The sequence below is a fragment of the Ornithorhynchus anatinus genome, chromosome 20 (assembly GCF_004115215.2).
Source record: "Ornithorhynchus anatinus isolate Pmale09 chromosome 20, mOrnAna1.pri.v4, whole genome shotgun sequence".
Taxonomy (NCBI): Eukaryota; Metazoa; Chordata; class Mammalia; order Monotremata; family Ornithorhynchidae; genus Ornithorhynchus; species Ornithorhynchus anatinus.
Genome location: NC_041747.1, coordinates 29,657,653 through 29,677,537, shown reverse-complemented (window position 1 = coordinate 29,677,537; position 19,885 = coordinate 29,657,653). Strand labels below are relative to the sequence as shown.

Below are 19,885 nucleotides of genomic sequence, written 5' to 3'. Positions count from 1 at the left end.
CTCGCTGCCCACCAACGAGCTGACAGTCTTCCACACGCCGCAACGCTCCCCCTGCACTGTGGCAATACTCCCTGCAGCATTCCCCGCTGTGCCCTGAAACCCCCCGCAACCACTGCGACACCCCCCCACACCACTGCAACCCTCCTCGTCCCCCCAGTATGTTTTCGACGTGAAGAAGAAGCCGGAGGACGAGGTGCTCATCTGCATCCAGCAGAAGCCCAAGCGGACGAGTCGTCGGGAGGGCAGGGGCGAGAACCTGGCCATCGGCTTCGACATCTTCAAGGCGAGAGGGCCAGGGATTCTGCCTGCCGGTGGTGGGGTTGGGGGGGGTCCTTTCTCCCTGGGGAGACCCGGCCTCAAGGTCCAGCTGCCCATGTGTGGGGCTTGGATTCTTTTCGTAACAGGAGGTACAGGGCAGGGATGGGTAGGGATGGAAAGATCCATGGGGAAACGGTCTGGGCTGGGTCACGGGAGCAGTAGGGACGAAGAAGGGAGAGTCGGGTGTTGGATGGTCCGTGCTGGGTCACTGAGGGAGGGTCAGGGATGGAGAGGGGAGAGTCGCGGTTGTTGGTTGATGGGATCTGGGTTCCGGGAAGAGAGTCAGGGGTGTTGGTCGATCCATCTCTAATCATCTAGGAGGGCAACTAGTGCACAGTTCCTCTGGGAGTCCTGGCCTGGGTAGGCCTCGGGGCTTACCCCCGGACGGGGGTCTGCTGGGGGCGTCCCTCGAACATCCCGCCGCCTCCGCCCCCGCCCAGGTGGAGCTGAATCGGCAGTACCGCATGCACTCGCTGCAGCAGAAGGTGTCCAGCTCCATCTACATCAACTCCCGCAGCGTCTTCCTGCGGACGGACCAGAGGGAGGGCCGCTACGTCATCATCCCCACCACCTTCGAGCCCGGCCACACCGGGGATTTCCTGCTCCGCGTGTTCACCGACGTGCCGGCCGACTGCAGGTACTGGCTCCCGGGCCGGCCCCCGGACCCACGGGACCGGACCGTCTCCGGAAAGGTCAGCCAGCTGGGGGTCGATCCCCACTGCCTGTGAGGGGCGGGGGTGACGGGTAGGGGAGGGAGAAGGGCAGAGTTCGAGCCGCTTTTGACTTCCTGAATTATTTCACTATGTATTCATCCTCGGCTAAGTGCCAAGCACTGCACCAAGGACTGTGTAGAGCCAAGATGACACGGTCCCTGTCCCACAGGGGACTCGCTGTCTTCTGGGGAAGGGCAGAAACGGAACAGGAAGAATAAATTCTAGATGGGAGGAGTGCTTTGGAAACGTTTTAACTCCTTCCTAACCCCCACCCCTCTTCCCACCCACTAATCTACAAATGTGGGATCGTTCATGCCGGGTCACTGGGGAAGAGTCAGGGATGGAGAGGGGAGAGTCTTGGGGGTGTGGACTAATCCGTGCTGGGTTACTGGGGGAGAGTTAGCTATGGAGAGGGGAGAGTCAGGGGAGTTGGAAAGTTAGGGGTGCTGGGTCACTGGGGGAGATTCAGAGATGGAGAGGGGATAGTCGGGGGTTAATAATATGATGATAATTATGGTACTCGTTAAGCGCTTACTGTGTGTCAAGCACTGTTCTACGTTCTGGGGTAGATAGAAGTTAGGGGTTGTAGGCAGGTCTGGGTTACTTGGGGCGAGACAGATGTTGGATGTTCTGTACTGGGTTGGAGAGGGGAGGGTCAGGGGTGTTGGAGGGTCTGTGCTGGGTCACTGGGGGGAGAGTCATGGGTGTAGACTGGTCCCTCTGTAACCGTGGAGATGGATGTCCCGGAGAACAACCGGCACACGGCTCCTCCAAGCATCCCGGTAGTCCTGTCGGAGAAGGGTCTGGGCTGGGCGGGCTGCAGCGCCGATCAGGCTGGGGGCAGTGGAAGGCGTCTCTCACATCCTCCCTCCACCCTGGCTGCAGAGAGCTGACGCTGGACGAGCCCCCGCGCAGCTGCTGGAGTGGGATGTGTGGCTACCCCCAGCTGGTCACCCAGGTCCACATCTTCTCTGCCGACGGCCTGAAGGACTCCCCGAGTGGTAGGTCCGGCCCCCAAGGAGGCGCGACCCTGAGGACGCCCCGGGGCCCTGTGTTTTGGTAGTGCTAGCCAGCCCCCCATCCCCTCAGTCCAGGCCCCTGGACGTCATCCAGATCACTGAGGGAGGGTGGGTGCAATCTGTTTGCGCCCCCATGTGCAAATAGTGGGGGTCCTTCCTCTCCGGGGGTCGTGGTGGACGGAGCTCTCGTTGGCTCTGGAAGGGATGCTTCAGTTCTCCATGCGGGGCCCGCCTCTGGACCCTGCCCGGCCTAGAAGACCTGGTTCAGGGGCCCTCGGCTGCTCACTGCAGGCCGAGGTACCCTGGACGCCGCCCTCCCCGCTGCCATCCTCCCTGCACTGTGCCCCCTCCGAGCCCCCCAATGCCTCCTCCCACCCCACCCCCTCTTCAGGTGCCGACTCTTACGTGATCATCAAGTGTGAAGGCGACAAGGTTCGTTCCGCTGTGCAGAAAGGGACCTCGAAACCTGAGTTTGACATGAAAGGAATCTTTTACCGCAAGAAGCCGGGGCAGCCGATCCTGGTGCAGGTGAGCGGTGGTACACCTCTACACACACATACAAAAACACACACACACCCTTAATGTGTGCTTACAACCATGCTTACACCCACATGCCTGCACACTCAGGCCTTCACACAAACACAGTCATGCACACACAGATGCTTATGTACTCACCCCCCGACCCATGCCTGTGCACACACTTACTACATGCAGATACATGCCTATTTGCTCACGCCCATGACTTCATACCCCCCTCCACGTACACCCCCCGGTCATACTCACTCACTCTTGGCGAGTGGCGGTTTAAGGAGTGATGGGGGAGAGGTTGTATCCACGTCCACCCCATCCCTTGGGTTTTGCCGGGGTGAACCGGGTAAGGTTTCCCGAAATAGGCGGCTGCTCTCTTGGTGCGGTTGGGGCCGGGCGGCGGAGCGGGACCCGGGTAGCCGACTCCCTTGCTCGTTCGCCTTGCAGATCTGGAACCACAATGTCCTGAGTGATGAGTTCCTTGGCCAGGTGACCCTGACGGGAGACCCCGGGGGACCCCGAGCCCCGCACACCCTCCACCTCCAGGACCGGAGCAGCAAACTTGCCAGTGAGCGCCCAGGCACCGTCACCCTGGGACTGCACACCAGTGCCACCCTGACGGACATCTAATGCCTCTCCCCTTTCCAACCTCGTACGGTCCCCTGGTCTCTGCCCCATGACCCCCAAGCCCCATGATTCCCGGCTCAGGGTAGCACAGGGCAGAAGGGGGACAGTTCCCAGGGGAATTTGTGTATAAGGGGACCCTCTTCCAAATCCAATGACCACATTTGCCCTCTTGATGCCAGGGGGTTTGAACCCCAGGATGGTTCCCGGAAGAAAAAGGGATAGGCCGGGGGTTGGGCAGGGTTTCCTTGTGCTCGCAGCCTCATCTTGAGCTTTTACACTGTCCCTCTCGCCGCTTGACTCTTTCCGGGTGTGGCAAGGAGGTGGAGAGCATGCATCTGTGTTGTCTCGGCGGGCTGTGACTCTGCCGGCGAGCTGGTTTCCGTTGGACCGGCGCGGCTGTGGTTTCATCTGAGACTCATCCCCGGCCCGAATGGCCTCCTTGGGGTGGGTTGGCTGCACCTCCCGGACCGCCGGCCGGCCCTGATGGAACACAACCGGCTCCCTCTCTGACCCACTCCTGGCCCCGTGCCGGCTGGGATCCCAACGGATGCCGGAGTTCGGGGCCACATCTCGGTCTTCAGGCAACCACCGCCTAGGGATGGATGCGATCGCCGCCCTGACTTGAACTGAAGCCGGGGTTCCCTCGCAGCCCCGGCCCCTTCCTAAAGATCAATAATCAACCGACAGTATTTACTGGGCCCTTGCCGGGTGCGGAGCACGGTACCGGGCACCTCGAGTATGGGACACTGGGGGACCTCGGGCAAGGCATTTAACCTCTCTGTGCCTCGGTGTCTTCACCTGTGAAATGGGACCAATGACCTTATTTATCAAGTGCTGCATAAGTGCACAGACCTAGAATTCTATCCATCATTATGCACGTACATGTACACCCAGATCCCACTCGCTTTCTGCTTTCTTCCCCGGGCCCTCGGGGTCCCATCACCCGCACTCAGCGCCGGGACTGAACGTTTGTGGTCCTGGCTGGGAAGACTCCACCCCAGGGCTGAGCTTGGCCATACTGAGGTTCTGGGACACCAGGAGGTGCAGCCCCCTCCCCTCTCTGTCGCCAACTAGTCCTTCGTTGCAGCCGAGCCAGAGACCTGACCCCAGCCCCCGACCCCGTAGTCCTCCTTCCCCACCCCCAGGTTGGGATCCGGGGTGGGAAGGGGTGGCGTCCAGAGTCCAGGATGCGCCCCCGCCCCACCTCCACTGGAGAAACGGCCAGAATCCTGCAGCCTCTGCCCCCTTCCCAATGGTACAGCTGGGAAACCAAGGCCCAGAGAGGTTCAGCGACTTGCCCAAGTTCGCACAGTGGGCCAATTGGCCAGGATCTGGGAGAAGTCCCCTTGTCCTGATATTCAGTTCATTAGATGGCCTAACCCGAATTGAAAACTTCCAGGGGTCCCCCCGCCGGTGTTTGGAGCGGGGCTGAGGGGGAGTGGGCCGAGGGCAGGGCGGGGAGGTTGAGTTCTCAGAGAATGAGGCCGTAAGGCAGGAATGCGTCATGGGCACAGGGTGGTGCTGCTGGGCTATGTTTTCCAGTGGGAACGGGCGCATCCCGAAGTGGCGTGGATGGCGGCGCGGTGGGCCGTGGGTTCCAGCTCACCGGAAGTGGGGGCATCTTTCGCCGTACAGCGGGGTGGAGAGACTGGGGTCCCTTCCCCCCTATCTGGGATGGTCTGCCTGGAGGCCGGAGGCTGGATGTTATGACCTCTCCAGGGCTGCTTCCAGTCCCTGGGAGCCCTGACTCAGGACTACTTGGAGCCCCATCAGCCTCCCTGGGTCTCTGTTTCCCCAACTATTAACGGGAGGGAGCCCGCTCTCCCCGCGGCCCTTTGGGCCGGACAAAGGGCAGTTACATCAGCGCTGACCATCTCCAAGTCAGCTATGGGGTGATCACAATCTTCCAACCCTAGCGCTGGGTGGGACCCCGAGAGGTCACCCGGTCCAGCCCTCTGCCTCCGGACACGCTCAGGCCTCCGTCTACCCTGACTATGTTGTATCTACCCCGGTTCTTCGTACAGCGTTGGACACGTAGTAAGTGCTTAACAGATATTATAATAATACTACTAATTATTACCATTATTGTTATTATTGTTATCCCCCAGGCCCGTTGTGTGTGTTCTTTCCCGAGTGACCCTCGGACTTGTAGTGTCCATCCCGCCCTGGTCCTGGGGGTCCATGTGAAGGAGAAGACCCTCCTCCCCCCCACATGTGGCTTTAGGCTGGGGCTCTAGGAGTGCGTGGTGGGAAGGGAGGTCTCCCTCGAGGTAATGAGAAGGGTCTGTCCTGCTCACCTGGGGTCAGGGCAGCAACAAAGTCAGGTGTCAGTGGGAGGGTGGAGAGCTCCGGAAAGAGGGGTGGACGGAGAGCGGGCCAGGGCCGGGCTGTGTCAGAAACCCCCAATTTGGGGTCTTTCCCGTTCCTCCCGGAAGCTCTCGCGGCTGGTCGGAGACTTGGGGCAGCGAGGCCGGAGACCAGTCCAGACAGCTGGCGGTGGTGCTGGGGGTGGAACAGTGGCTTCTGCCCCAGACCTGGATGCCGAGGATGCTGTCCCCTGCCTGCTGACCTGGTGTCCCCATTGGGGTGGCGAAGCAGGAGCTTCTCGGCTTCCCATAGTCAAGTTCACCCTCCTCATCCTCCCTCCTCCCTGCACCTGACGCCAGAGCAGATCTGACCCTCTGACGACCCACAGGCTCCTCCCCACCCCCCCCACCCCGCTAAGAAGGATCAGGGAGGAGGAAGAGGCACGGCAGGACGGGGGAGGCGGAGGAGTCGGGTGCAGAGAGAGAGCAGAGGGGAGAGAGCTTGGCTAGAGGCAGCTGGAAATCCAGCCCTCATGCCCTCCGACCCCTCCCTGGGGACAGCTGAGGCAGACAGCTGGGTGTCTGTGGCCCATCAAGGTAAGAGACTGGAGCTCTGGGTTCTAAGATATGGATTCTGGAACTCTTGGATTGGGATTTTGGATTCTAGGCTCTGGGTTTTGGATTCTGGACCCTGGAGCTATGGAATTGGGATTTTTGGACTGTAGACTCTGAGGATCTGGGCTATGGGACTGAGATTCTGGATTGTGGGCTCTAGGCCCTGAGGCTTTGTATTCTGGACTCTGAGCTCGGGGCCCATACCCTCAGACTGTATGGAGCCATGATTAAGCGCCTGCTCCAAAGCCTCTTAGCAGGGCTTGTCCTAGAGGGGGTCCAGGGAGGGGGAAATCAGAGGAGTCCCTTCAGGGGGTCGGAAAAGGATGGTTTTCTCCAGGGCCCGCGGTGCTGCTGTACCAACATCCTAATTCAGCAAGGGACTTTGGAGTATCCAAAATCGCCCTTCCCTCCCCTGGGCTGACCAGTCTCCCTCCATCATTCTTTCTTCAGTAAACGAGGCAGAAATGGGACCAGGCCCCAGGGGCAGGGGGAGGCAGGCGTTAACCAGCCCTCAGTTACACCCCAGAAATGGCCAGACCAAGGCTTCCCACATCTGGGATCTCATTCCTCCTCAGATCTCCCCAGACTAACTTCCCTAACGGGAAGAGCTGAAGAGGACTGTTCAGAGGGAAACTGAGACTCAGAGAGGTTAAACTGTTAGACTGAGGTCACACAGCAGGACAGGGGATGGTGTCAGGACTCTTTTTTTTTCCAGTGCTATTTGTTAAGCACTTACTATGTGCTAGACACTGTACTAATCCCCGGGGTAGGTACAAGATAATCAGGTTGGAGAAAGTTTTCAGTCAATCACTTTCACAGATGAGGTAACTGAGGCATGGAGAAGTGAAGTGACTTGCCAAGATCACCCAGCAGGCAATCACTGGAGCCAGAATTAGAACCCAGGTCCTCTGACATCCAGGGCAGAGCTTATTCTACTAGGCCACTCTGCTTCTCGCCCCCTGGGCTCCTGATGCCTGAGCTTCTTCAACTAAATTGGTTTAGTGGCAAAACTCCTGAGGGAAAATCAAGTCAGTAATTCAGTCAGTCAATCGTATTCATCGAGTGCTTACTGTGTGCAGAGCATTGTACTAAGTGCTTAGGCGAGTACAATATAACAGGCACACCCCCTGCCCGGGTCCAGCAGAGAATGATGAACTAAATGGACAGGCCCTGGGGCGGGGGGCAGTGGAAGGGGTGGCCCTGCCTGCACTTGTGCCTTTGTGTGTCTGAATCTGCTGCAGATTCTCCTGGGGGAGGAGACTGAGGAAGAAACCCTGGAGATTTGGCTGGAGACCAATGGGTGGTGGGCCGGTAGGAGAGAAAGTCGGGCCCTCCCCAGTTCGGTGGGCGGCCATAGCTAGGGAGTGGGGAGGGGATGGAAGCAGCGTGGCCAAGTGGAAAGAACCTGGGCCTAAGAGTCAGGGGACCTAGGTTCTAATTCTCAGGCATTGCCTGCTATGTGTTTTGGGCAAGTCATTTAACTTCTCTGTGCCTCAGTTTCCTCATCCGCAAAATGGGGATTAAGTACTTATTCTCCCTCCTATTTAGACTCTGAGTAATTATTATTTTGAGCAATATGGTGCTGGCTTCTCTCTCTAAGTGGCATGGCCCTTCTCCCCCCACACCCTCTCCTCCATCCCTATTTCTAATTTCCTATGCCAACCTGTTCCACCTCCACCCCACACCCTCTTGTGCATGTGACCCAGGCCAAAGCCACCATGAATGGGGCCATTATTCCCGAGCGCAGGGTCCCAGACCCGAGGGGATCGTCTTCTTCCCCAGCCTAGGTTGGATCCTACCACCCCGGGGCCCCGGGGTTCAGGGACACCGGGCAGCGGGCCCCATGGAAACCAGGCCACGGGCCGAAATGAGGAAACGTAATAGTCTGCCCTTTTGTCTTCTCTTCCTTTTGTGTTTGGTTTCTCATGGGAATCAGCACGGGCCCCAGGCGGGAGCTGGTCAGGGGGAGCCGGGCAAGCAGGAGAGAGGGTTCGGAGATGGGGGGGATGGTTTGGGATGGGGAGAGGTGACCCTGGGAAAGCCAGATGGGACAGTGATACAGGGCCAACCAATCCAGTTAGATTGGAGGTGGGATGGAGGTGTGGTGGGGAGGGAGGCGGCATGGAGCTCTGGAAGCTTTTCTCCAGGCCAGTGTGGTCCGAGCCCAGGCCAGGAATGGCGGGGATGACAGGTGAGTGTGAACACCGGGGGAGGGACGGAGGGAGGAGAAGACATCGTTCCTACCCTCGAGGGGCTACCAGTCTGAAGCGGGGGAGGTGGGGGAGACAGGAAAAACATGCACACAGCACACGCACATGCACGCACACATACACACTATGCGGGCTGCTGGAAAAAAGACGGAAGAAAAGACATGGTCCCTGCCCTCCGCTGGTTGGGAGACGGTATGGACGGACGGACAGACGCACGCACGCAAGCACGTGCCTACCCCTCTTTCAGAGCAATCCTCAAAGACAGAGATGTTCCCGACTGAGGCGGGAGGCCAGGAGCTGTCTGGGAAATCTTCCTGGCACAGGGGGCAGAGATGTGATGCCCGATTCCCTGTCCACAGCAGGACCGGTGGTAGCTGTCTGCTGCTGATGTGCGGAGCGGGGAAAGATGGTCATCCTCCAGCAGGTCAGTGTCCTGGGGATTCCCAGCCTGGGTTAGCAGAGACTAACAGCCCTAGGCTAAGGCTACCAGCGGGAATATCAATGGTGTGTGGATATTCCCAAAGCTCCTCCACCTCAGTGACTTCAGTTTACCTCCAGAGCGACCTTGGGAAGTAGGGAGGGACACGGATCACTCTCCCCACTTTTCAGAAAAAGAAGCCAAGGCTGAGTAGCATTAGCATGTCTGAGTGGAAAGAGCCCGGACCTGAGTTCTAACGCTGGTTCTGCCACTTGCCTGCTGGGTGTCCTTGTATAAGTCACTTAACTTCTCTGGGCCTCAGTTTCCTGAACTGTAAAATAGGGATTCAGTAGCTGTTCTCCCTCCTATTTAGATTATGAGTCCCATGTGAGGCAGGAAGTGTGTCCGACCTGATGATCTTTATCTACCCCAGTGCCGAGTAGCCTGCTTGGGACACAGTAAGAGATTAACCAACACCGAAATTATCATTACGGTCCGGAGAGGTTATGCGATTAAACCAAGGTTACACAGCAGGCCAGGGGCTGACCGGGAACTCAAATCCAGGTCCCCTGATGCCGAGGCCTGTATACTTTCTACTGAGCCAAGCTGCTTCTCTTACTGCCTGCCCTGCTCTGCACACCATAAGCACCCAGTAGCGTGCTCTGCATGCAGTAGTTATCTAATACAGGGCTCTGTATATGGTAGGTGCCCAAAATAGGTGCTCAGTACAGCACTATGTCCACAGTTGGCGATCAGCACCGTGTTGGGCACCCAGTAGGTGCCCAGACCAAACTGGGGATGGAGCAAGATGTTTTGTTTCTGAGGGAAAGCTGGAAGTGGGCGGGATTGGCGTGAGAGGGGGTGGAAGTTTGGAGGGGCGATGAGGCAAAGGCAGGAATGGACACCCCCGGTGCTGAAGCTCTTTGAGGTGGGAGCTGCCTGGGAAAACACAGCAGAGACCTCCAACCAGCGAACCTTTCACGAGGAAGGGAGGAGATGGGATCCCAGGGCACCAGTGTTCTCCCTCTCCCGGGGCCCCGGAGCCTGGCTGGGATGACCAATTGGGTTGACCTTTCCCAGTGGCGCTTTCCGGCCTATGGGGCCCACAGACCCATCCTAATGATGGCAGGCGGCAGCGCTGGGTCAGCCGAGCGTGAATGGTGGCTGGCAAAAGACGAGAATGATGACTCCGCTCCTTCCCACCCCGCACGCTGTTCCTTCCAGTTCATTTAACTGGGATGTGACCCTCACCAGCCCTGGACCTGGATGTGGGCAACCAATCCCCCACAAGCAGTGAGCAAAGCCCCCCTACTCTTCAGGAAGTGACCAGCCTGGTCTTTATGGGGCATCTGGTCACTGTGGCCCGGGGCAGACCTTCTCAGATGCCTTAGGGAGCCGACCGGCTGGGTCTCGGAAAGTTGCGTGACCCTCGGGGCGTCCGTGCAGCGGAGCGGGGAGCTTGGCCGAACTGGCAAGAGCCCGGGCTTGGGAGGCAGAAGACGTGGGTTCTCATCCCGCGTCTAACCCGCCACTTTGCTGTGTGACCTTGGGCAAGTCACTTAACTTCTCTGGGCCTCAGTTCCCTCATCTGTCAAATGGGGATTAAGGTGGCGAGTGCCACGTGAAACGGCCTGATGACCTTGTATCTACCCCAGCACTTAAAACAGTGTTTGACACATAGCGAACGCTTAACAAATAGCATTATTATTAGTATCATTATTATTATTTTCTACAAGCCATTGACCAGCAGAAGGCGCTCGGTGGCCGCAGTCGGAGGCCTATGGACCCTGCAGGCCTAAAAAGAGGGAAATCAGACAGGGAGCTTGGGGAAAATCAGGCTGTGGGCCCCGGGGACGTAAACCTAGCCCTCAGGGAGTTGGCAATCCAGCCGGGAGCGAGACAGAAAAGAAGGGATACGAGGTGGAAAAGAGCCCGCAACTCTAGACTCTAGGGGAAGAAGGAATCAGTAACACAGAGACAGGGCAGGCTGCCAGCGAGGCTGGGCCCGCAGATCCCCAGACAAGCCTTCCTGATTGAGGGCCTCTGTGCCGGAGGATTAGAAGCGTGGGGAGACGTGGGTGCTAGCGGATTTCCGAGGGAGGGGAATTCCAGGGTTGGGGGGGACGCGTGTGGGGCGGTGGGTGGGAGTCGGGAGCTCCCAGAGCAGAAGATAGTTTCTTGTCCCAGGCCCCGGTTGGTATCTGTGTTCCCGGGGAGCCTGGGTTTCACTGGAGCTGAATTATTTAATGCTTGTGGCGGGGGCCCTGCTCGGGTAGGGGCAGCTAGGGAGAAAGAGAGCTTCATCCCTGGCCATAGAGGGATGGATAGGCTCAAAGAGGGGGCGGTGGGTGCAATGTCTGTCCCTCCGGCCAAGAACAGTTCAGAGAATAGAGGGATCCGTGCTGGGTCACTGGGAGAAGAATCAGGGGGGTTGGATGGTCCACGCGAGGCCACCGCAGGGAGGCCGGGGGGCTGAAAGGTTGGTCTCTAACCATGAAAAGGGCCACTCCCAGCCCCTTGGTGCCCTGTCGGAGGCAGAGCTCCGGGCTGGCCCCCGGGGGATGGTGCTTGGGACCTGAGGGTCTGCTGAAGCCTCAAAGATCACATCTGTTTGGCTCCCCTCTACCTTCCCTATGCTGGGCAGCAGGTGGATCGTGCTGCGGGAGCAGCGTGACTTGGCGGAAAGAGCACGGGCTCGGGAGTCAGAGGTCGTGGGTTCTAATCCCGCCTCCGCCACTTGTCTGCTGTGTGACCTTGGCCAAGCCGTTTCACTTCTCTGGCCCTCAGTTCCCTCATCTGTAAAATGGGGATTAAGTCTGTGAGCCCCACGGGGGACAACCTGATTACTTTGTTATCTACCCCAGAGCCTGGAACGGGTGCTTGGCACATAGTAAGTGCTTAACAAATATTATTATTATTATTATGAAGAAGGAGACCGAGGCTCTGGGTGGTCCAGCCCACGTGGAAGCGGATGGGTTTCCCGGGCTCGGTCGGGAGAGGGGCGGACTGTGCAGGTCCCTTAGGGGGCTCCCCCAGCCCAGAGCGGATTAAAAGGACCCGCGCTTAATCCCGTTACCGCTCCGGCGACTGGGGAGGGCGATGAACCCTTTTAAACGTTAACGAAGGGGCGGTCCTCAGACCTCGGGCCAGGCCGGGGACGCCCCGGTCATTTAAAAATTCAGTTGCTATGGGTGTCCGCGGCCCGGAGAGACCAGGCAGATGGCGCTCGGGGCCGAACTGGACTGGGCGACGAAGGCATTAGGTTAATTACGGGCCGGGAGGTGGGCCCGGGGAATGGTCCTCGAGGGTGTCAGCCGGTGCCCAGACGTGAGCGGCGAGTCTCTCCCCTGTGGCATCCGCCCTCGGAGCCCCTGGTCGGAGAGGGTCGGCCTGGGCCCACGGAGGAAGGCTGCCCAGGGGCACTCGCCCGCAGAGGAGGGACTGCCCGGGGACACTCGCCTTCAGAGGAGGGGTTGCCCGGAGGCACTCGCCAGCGGAAGAGGGGCTGCCCGGGGGCACTTGCCCACGGAGGAGAGGCTGCCTTCTCTGCCCGGGCAGTGGAGCCAACGGAAAGGTCTGAGGGGCTGCCTCCGTCATGCACCAGCCCCGGCCCCGCGGGGCTCAAGGCCGGAGGGTCCCGCCCCCGCCCCCCGAGAAAGACCCCGGAAAGTGGGCCTTGGTCCGGAACCTCAACCAGGCCCTGAAGCCTCACGCCATCATGCCGGTGAGGGGGAGAGGGTCAGAAGGGTCAGACCGGGGGGGATGGGGGAAGGGCAGCAGAAGGGTTTGAGGGTAGACAGGAGTGAAGGACTTGGGGATTTGGACAACAGGAGTAAGGGGGCTTTGCTGGTGGCCTCCCCTAACTGGGTAGCCCATCTGCCCCTCGACTTTGATGTTTCACTGAGGGAGTGAAGCTCTCACCCACGCCTTCACCGGGGGCTAAGGGCGAATATCAGGCTGGGTACCTGTAACCAGCGTCTGCCCGTTTTGACGGAGGAGGGTCCAGAGGCCCAGAGAGGTTGTGATTTGCCTCAGGTCGCACAGCAGGCCAGCCGGTTGTGCTGTAAGATGCTGGGTTGGTGACGGAGGCGGCTCCCGGGGCTGGGGGTGGGAAAGAGTGGGGGGCAAGGGAGTGGCAGGTGGGATGGGGCAGGGGGGTGCACAAAACTAACAAGGCAGAGAAACCCAATTTGGGGGTGTCCAGCCTCCAGTAAAAGCTCTTGAATTTGGTCAGGGGCCTGGGGAGACCGGGCCTACTGCCCCCGTCGTCCCCTTGTCGTAGCATCTCCGGGGTTCTGACGGGGCAGGGGGGCAGGGATGTGTTGGAGGGAGGGGCGAATGGCAGAGGAGTTGACCTTTGACCTCACAGATAGCGGGGCGGGGGGGCCCTGGCTCCACCCTTAGCCCTGGCCCCTGGGGAAAATCTACTGGCCGATGGGGCCACTGACTCCCATCAACTTGATAGGACACAGGGCCCACCCACAGTGAACGTGGAAATCAGTGTTCACATTGTATGCACATGCGAGTACATGGAAATCAATAATATTTACTGAGCACTTACTGTGTGAGGAGCACTGTACTAACTGTTTTGGAGAATACGATAAAACAGACATATTCCCTGCCCACAGTGACCTTACAGTGTAAGTTTGGGACCTCTGCCCTCCCATCTCCATGAGCATGTGGGATGCCAGGCCCCCACCCTCTCACGTGGATGTACACAGGAAAGTCAGACCTTCTGCTATCCCATCCGGAGATATATGGGAAAGTCAGGCCCTCTACCCTCCCACGAGTGTGGACAAGAATAATAATGATAATTGTGGTATTTGTTAAGGGTTTACTATGTGCCAAGCACTGTACTAGGTGCTGGATTAGGTACAAGATCATCAGGTCCCACTTGGGGCTCACAGTCTGAGTAGAAGGGAGGACATGTATTGAATTCCCATTTTGTGGAGGAAACCGAGGCACAGAGAAGTTAAGTGACTTGCTCGAGGTCACACAGCAGGCAAGTGGTGGAGCTGGAATTAAGATGCAGATCCTCTGAGTCCCAGGCCCAGGCCCAGGCTCTTTCCACTAGGCTATGCTGCTTCTCATAGGAAATTTGGGCCCAATGCCCTGCCACATGGATGTACATGGGAAATTGAGGTCCTCCGTTACTCTTCCACATGTGGGTACACAGGAAATTCAGTCTCACTGCCTTCCCACGTGCATAGACCCAGGAAAGAAGCCCCCCCCATCACCTCCCACATTTTCTGGTGCCTGTATTCCTCCCCTCAAGCCTTCACTGTGATGAAACTATTCAATCCTACACTGTCCAGGAGAGGGAGGAGAGGCGGAATTCCAATTCCCTGCTCTACGGAGGAAGAAGTTTGAGGCACAGGGAGGATAGTTGATCTGTCTGAGGTTACCCAGCAGGCCAGGCTGTGGACTCAAACCCGGGAATGGCTCCGGGCCCGAGCTCTTGCTGCCAGCCCATCTCTTGTCCAGGTCTCAGGCTGTTGTTTTCTGATCCCAGCAAGCGTTCACCAGTGTTTACTTGGGTTATGTGAACGGGGGCTGTGGGGTTGGATGGGGTGAAGGCTGCTCCCCTGGAAAATGGACCCCAGAATGCCGGGCCGAGCTGCTCAGCTCCTTCCCTGGCCCAGGGGGTGCCGTCCTCTGCCTCTTCTCTGTCATGGGGGTATCCTCCTCTTGGTATCATTTGACCCACTCTGTTCCCCATGCTGATCATACCAGGCTTTTTTTAAGGTATTTGTTAAGCACTTACTGTATTCCAGGCACTCTTTTAAGCAATGGGGTAGATACAAGATAGGTTGGACATGGTCCCTGTTCCACATGGGACTGCAGTCCTAATCCCTATTTTCCAGATGAGGTAACGGAGGCCTAGAGAAGTGAAGTGACTTGCTCAAGGACACACAGTGACAAGGGGCAGAGCCGGAATTAGAACCCAGGTCCTCCTGACTCCCAGGCCTGTGCTCTAGCCACTAGGCCATGCTGGTTCTCTGTCCTTTTCTGCTCCCCTAGGCTCCAGAATGCAAAATCCCCATGAGTGGGCAGCCTGGAGGAGAGAAGGCTGAGGGCAGGCAGGGCTCAGGCTAGTTGAGAACCAGAAAGAGGAAAGCGGGTGCCCGGTCCAGTTACAGCTGCAAGAATTGCAGAATTTCCCAACTTTCTGTCCTGGAGAGATGGTGGTTGGGGACAGGGTGTGGAGAGAGAGAGAGATTGAGATTGAGATTTGAGAGAGATCTCAAATATCATATCACTTAGGTACAGATCTTTAAATTATATTTTATAAATGGTTTATATTGTTGTCTGCCTCCCCCTCTAGGCTGTAAACTCAATGTCAGGGAACATGTCTGCTAATTCCATTGTATTGTACCTTCCCAAGCGCTTAGTACAGTGCTCTGCACACTAAGTGCTCAATAAAAGCCAATGGTTGTTTGAATGAGCTATCTCAGAGGTCAGTTTGAGAGCCTGCAGGGGCCTGGCCTGGCTTGGGCGTAGAGGGGGAGAGGTCGAAGGAAGTTTTCTTACATCCAACCAAGTCATGGCTTGACCCCAGACTCTGATATGAAGACTGTGGCCCCGCGTCCCACCGCCTCACCCCCGCACGACCCCGGTCCACCCTGCCTTGGTCTTCCCCGCCCCTCTGAGCTCTCTCTCCACCTGCCCTTCGCCCACAGGGAGATTACGTCTGGATGGACCTGAAAACCGGGCTGGAGTTTGATGTCCCCATTGGTGCCGTGGTCAAGCTCTGTGACTCCGGGCAGATCCAGGTGGTGGACGATGAAGGCAACGTATGTGAAGGGGGGCGGTTCTCTGTCATTCCTAGCTGTCTCCTCTTATGTGAGAGGGGCTCTGTCTCTCTGTCTGACCCCGTGGCTGTCTTCCTGTACACGAGGAGTCTCCATCCGTCTGTTTGTCCATCCCCATGGCTCTCTCCCGGAGCCGCTGGCAGGCCCAGGGAAGAGGCAGCAAGGAAGGATGGAGTTACCCCGGAGAACATCTGAGAGTCCTTCTAGAACTTGACCCAGCGTAGCCTCGGGGAAGGAGCGGGGATCCGGGAACCGGAGGCCCCTCTTCCTGTCCACCTCTGGGTCCAGCCTGCTGGGTGACCTCGATCGATCAGTCCGTCAATCAAAGGTATTTACTGAGCGCTTACTAGGTGCGGAGCACTGAGCTAAGTGCTAGGGAGAGGACAGTACAATAGAGTGGGTCGACAGGTTTCCTGCCCACAAGGTGCTCACAGACGGACATTAAAATAGATGGTCTATTATTGTCTAATTAATCTACCTTACATAGATTAACTAGACATTAAAATAGACCCTGACCCACTCATTTTAACCTCTTCGGTCCTCAGGTATAAAACGGGCAGGATCTTGCCTTCCTCCGAGACACATTATTGAATTTATTGTTCTTATTCCTGAGTTTGGGGCTTCGAAGTATCCCACTGCAGCTCTCCATCTGCCCCCCACCCACAGCCTTGTCCCCCTCTGACAGCAAACTGCAAATCACCAATCCCCGCAAGCCCTGCCCCTGGGAAGTCCGGCCTCCCAAGGGCTGCACCGATAAGGTAGTCCGACCCTGGGGCAGAGGGAGCGGGAAGGATGGGGGCGGACAGGGCAGGAAGAGGTGGTAGGTGTGAGTCCCACTGGGGTTAAGCTACAGACAGCATGGGGTGGTCCACTTCCTCTAGTGCTGACCTTCTCACTGTACCTCCATCTCAGTTTTTGCTGCTGATCTCTCACCCTCGTCCTGCCTCTGGCCTGGAACCCCCTCCGTCTTCATATCCACAAACAATTCCTCTCTCCTCCTTCAAAACCTTATTGAAGGCCCATCTCCTCCAAGAGGCCCTCCCTGACTGCGCCCTCCTTTCCTCTTCTCCAACTCCCTTCTGCGTCGCCTTGACTTGTTCCCTTTATTCATCCCCCCTCCCGGCCCCACAGCACTTATGTACATATGTGTAGTTTTATTTATTTATACTGATGTCTGTGTCTCCCTCTGGACTGTAAACTCATTGTGGGCAGGGAATGTATCTGTTAATATTGTTATACTGTACTCTCCCAAGTGCTTAGTACAGTGCTCTGCACACAATAAGCACTCAATAAATACGGTTGACTGACTGACTGGGCCAGAACACCGGGCCTGGCCTCTCAGGATGGGATTTGCTCTGCACACACTAAGTGCTCAATAAAGACGCATGATTGATTGATTGATTGATAACTGGGGCTTGGGGGCGGGTGTGGATGGTGGCCTTTTGGGGTAGCTGCTAGGGAGTGGGCCAGGAGAGGCCTGGGGTGGTGATCTCAAGAGAAGCAGCGTGGCTTAGAAGAAAAGCACGGGCTTGGGAGTCAGAGGTTGTGGGTTCTAATCCTCACTCTTCCACTTGTCAGCTGTGTGACTTTGGGCAAGTCACTTAACTTCTCTGTGCCTCATTTACCTCATCTGTAAAATGGGGATGAAGACTGTGAGCCCCACGGGGGACCACCTGATGACCTTGTATCTCCCCCAGCGCTTAGAACAGTGCTTGACACCTAGTAAGCTCTTAACAAATGCCATCGTCATTATTATCATCTCCGGGAATCTGCAGATTTTTGCCATTGCGGCCACCTCTGCCTCCTGGGATCCAGTGGCCTGATCCAACAATCCTCCCTGCTGGCCTCTCTCTGGCCCCTCTCAAACTAATCCGGGCCAGCTACAGTCGGGGGTGGGACGGGAGAGGTGCACTATAGGGTGTGGTGTTAGGGGATTCGGAGGGGCCCAGCTGAGGTCTCTCGGCCTCTGGGGCGCTTCCTCCCCCGGCCTCAGGGCTTGTATGAGGTGGGTGGAGAGGTCTGACACTCCAGGGTTCGCTGGAATGGAAGGAAGAGATGGACTTGCTGGTCCCAGCACGCAGAGACAGATGGAGAGGGGACAGCCCCAGAGGCTGGGCTGGAGCGGAGAGGACCCGGGCCCCGAGGGTTACAGGTCTCCGTCTTCCCCCAGGACCGCTGGATCTCCCCGCACAGCGCCGGCAACATCAAGCCCATGCATCCCACCTCCGTCCACGGCGTGGAGGACATGATCCGCCTGGGGGACCTGAACGAGGCTGGGATCCTGCGGAATTTACTCATCCGCTACCGGGACCACGCTATCTACGTGAGTGCCCTGGCCCCGGCCCTGCGCAGAGGGTGCTCCCGCCAATGGTTGGGGAGGTGGGGGAAGAAGAAGAGGAGGGGAGAGGAGGAGGAGGAGGACCGACAGCTCCTCTAGGGCAGGGATCAGGTCTTCCAACAATATCGGACTCTCCTAAGTGTTTAGTACAGACCGGGCTGGCCTTCCAGCACCACACATGCTCATGGGCATCGGCTGGGCATAGGCTCGCTGCCAGGCACAGGTGAGGAGGACACCGGGGCTTGGAGTTACTGACCTCGGTCCTGGGGGGAGGGGAGAGGAAGGGGAGGAGGATGGGACGGGGGCGCTGGGGAGGGGAGGGTGCAGGTGTCCAGCTCTGAGAAGCCCATCAAGTTTTCATGAGGCTGGAGGACGACCCTGTCGGCTTCCGCGCTGTCACGCTGGAGAGGCTGAATAGTTAATGGCCCCAGCTTGGCTCAGCGGTGTCAGTTTTCGGGGGTCTGGTGCCCCGAACCCCCCATCCCCCTCCTCAAGCCCCCTTCCCCGGTGTTGGTGTCAGGCCAGCCCCTGGGGCCTTTCCTGAACCAAGTTCTGGGGCTGGGCACATGAGGGTAGGGGCAGGGAGCCCCCGAGGCTGGGAAAAGAAACCACCTTTGGCCCTCCAAGCATCCCCGGATCCGAGTTCATATCTTTACCTCAATCTGGTGTCTTCCCAGGGCCTCCATTCAGTTCCCCCACCCACCGGGGCAAGAGGCTGTGAGAGTGCCTAGGGTTGGATAGGACAGATTCTCCGTTTTTGGGGAGGGAGGGGTGAGAGATCTGGATTAATCCGAGGGGGCTTGGACCCTCACCTGCTGTTCCCCCTGCTTTCTCCAGGCCCTGAAACATCGGGGTGGGCTAGGACTGGGCTGAGACAATGGGATTTGGGTTGGGAATCACTCAATCTATCAATCAATGGAATTTAGTGAGTGCTTACTGTGTACAGATTGGAGATTGGATTTGGGGCTAGGGATAGAGCTGGACTGGGTTGCCCTCAATCCGCTATTGATCTTCGGCGTGAACTTGCACAAGTTCCTCAGTTTCCTCATCTCTAAAATGGGGACAGGGACAGCATCATGCTCTCCCCCGTGCCTTTATCCCCAAGTTGAGGCCCCGGCTCTACTCAGGGCACACCCGTGGTGGTGGTGTTGCAGAAGCGCCTGCCAAGCCCTGACCCCCCAAAATGGCCAGGCACCCCACCTTTTAACCTAACCAGTCTGGGTGCCCCTGAGGGAGAAGTGAGCTCCCTCGCCCCGCTGTCCTGCCTGTCCCCACCTGCTCTCCTGGGGGCCCGGGCAGTCTCTGTGTGTGGGTGAGTGTGTCTCTAGGGCCGGGGTTGGGGGGGATCTGCCAGGCCTAGGGATCGGTGGATGGTGTCCCCCTCGCCCCTGTAACCTCTTCTTCCTCTCGGCTGTTCCCACCCAAAGACCAACTGCGGAGGGCGGGTAAGTGTACCAGTGCCGCCCGCAGCTGGGGATTGCCTGGCCCCCTTCCACCCTCCCACAAGGCCGGAAAGTGGGGCGTCCCTGCTCCGAGCTAGCGCACCCCTCCCCGCATCACCGCTGTTCCCGCAGGGCCGGGCCAGACCGACGCGACCCCCACCCCTGCCCGCTTTTCCATCTGCTTCTGCTCCCAGATATGTCGTCTCCCCAGTGGCTGCTTCCAGATGTGCCCCCTGCCCATGCCTTCTCCTGGCTGCTCCCAGTCGTGCCCCCTTCCTGGCTGCGGGTGCTGGGGTGGCGTGCAGAGCCTGGGGAGCTGGCAGTGAAGGGACGGGGTTCTCAGGGCCGGCGGCTGCCACTATGCACGTGTTCTGTGGGGCCCCTGGGGTGGGCAGCGGGGCAGATCACGGGGTGGGGGACGGGTATTCAGTTCGGGACCTGGGTTTGGGGCGGCCTGCCGGAGTCTCATCCCGAGCCATGGGATCCAGAGGATAGGCAGCTCTGGATCTGAGCCAAGGGCCCCCTCTGTGCCCCCTCCA

The 19,885-nt window shown here is 58.2% G+C and overlaps 2 protein-coding genes across 3 annotated transcripts in view; both read left to right on the top strand.

Moving 5' to 3' along the window:
• Positions 1 to 5,284, top strand: part of CAPN5 (calpain 5) — a 28,043-nt gene extending 22,759 nt beyond the window's left edge. For both annotated transcript variants that reach the window (XM_029048432.2, XM_029048433.2), the window contains exons 9-13: positions 158 to 283; positions 759 to 955; positions 1,917 to 2,032; positions 2,442 to 2,578; positions 3,026 to 5,284. In XM_029048432.2, coding sequence (XP_028904265.1) covers positions 158 to 283; positions 759 to 955; positions 1,917 to 2,032; positions 2,442 to 2,578; positions 3,026 to 3,208 — 759 coding nt within the window. In that variant the 3' untranslated portion in view covers positions 3,209 to 5,284. The remainder of the gene's footprint in view (positions 1 to 157; positions 284 to 758; positions 956 to 1,916; positions 2,033 to 2,441; positions 2,579 to 3,025) is intronic.
• A 6,657-nt stretch (positions 5,285 to 11,941) lies between these two features.
• Positions 11,942 to 19,885, top strand: part of MYO7A (myosin VIIA) — a 41,585-nt gene continuing 33,641 nt past the window's right edge. Inside the window, exons 1-3 of the mRNA XM_029048388.2 lie at positions 11,942 to 12,478; positions 15,435 to 15,548; positions 17,737 to 17,889. Of these exons, the coding sequence (XP_028904221.1) occupies positions 12,350 to 12,478; positions 15,435 to 15,548; positions 17,737 to 17,889 (396 nt within the window). The 5' untranslated portion in view covers positions 11,942 to 12,349. The remainder of the gene's footprint in view (positions 12,479 to 15,434; positions 15,549 to 17,736; positions 17,890 to 19,885) is intronic.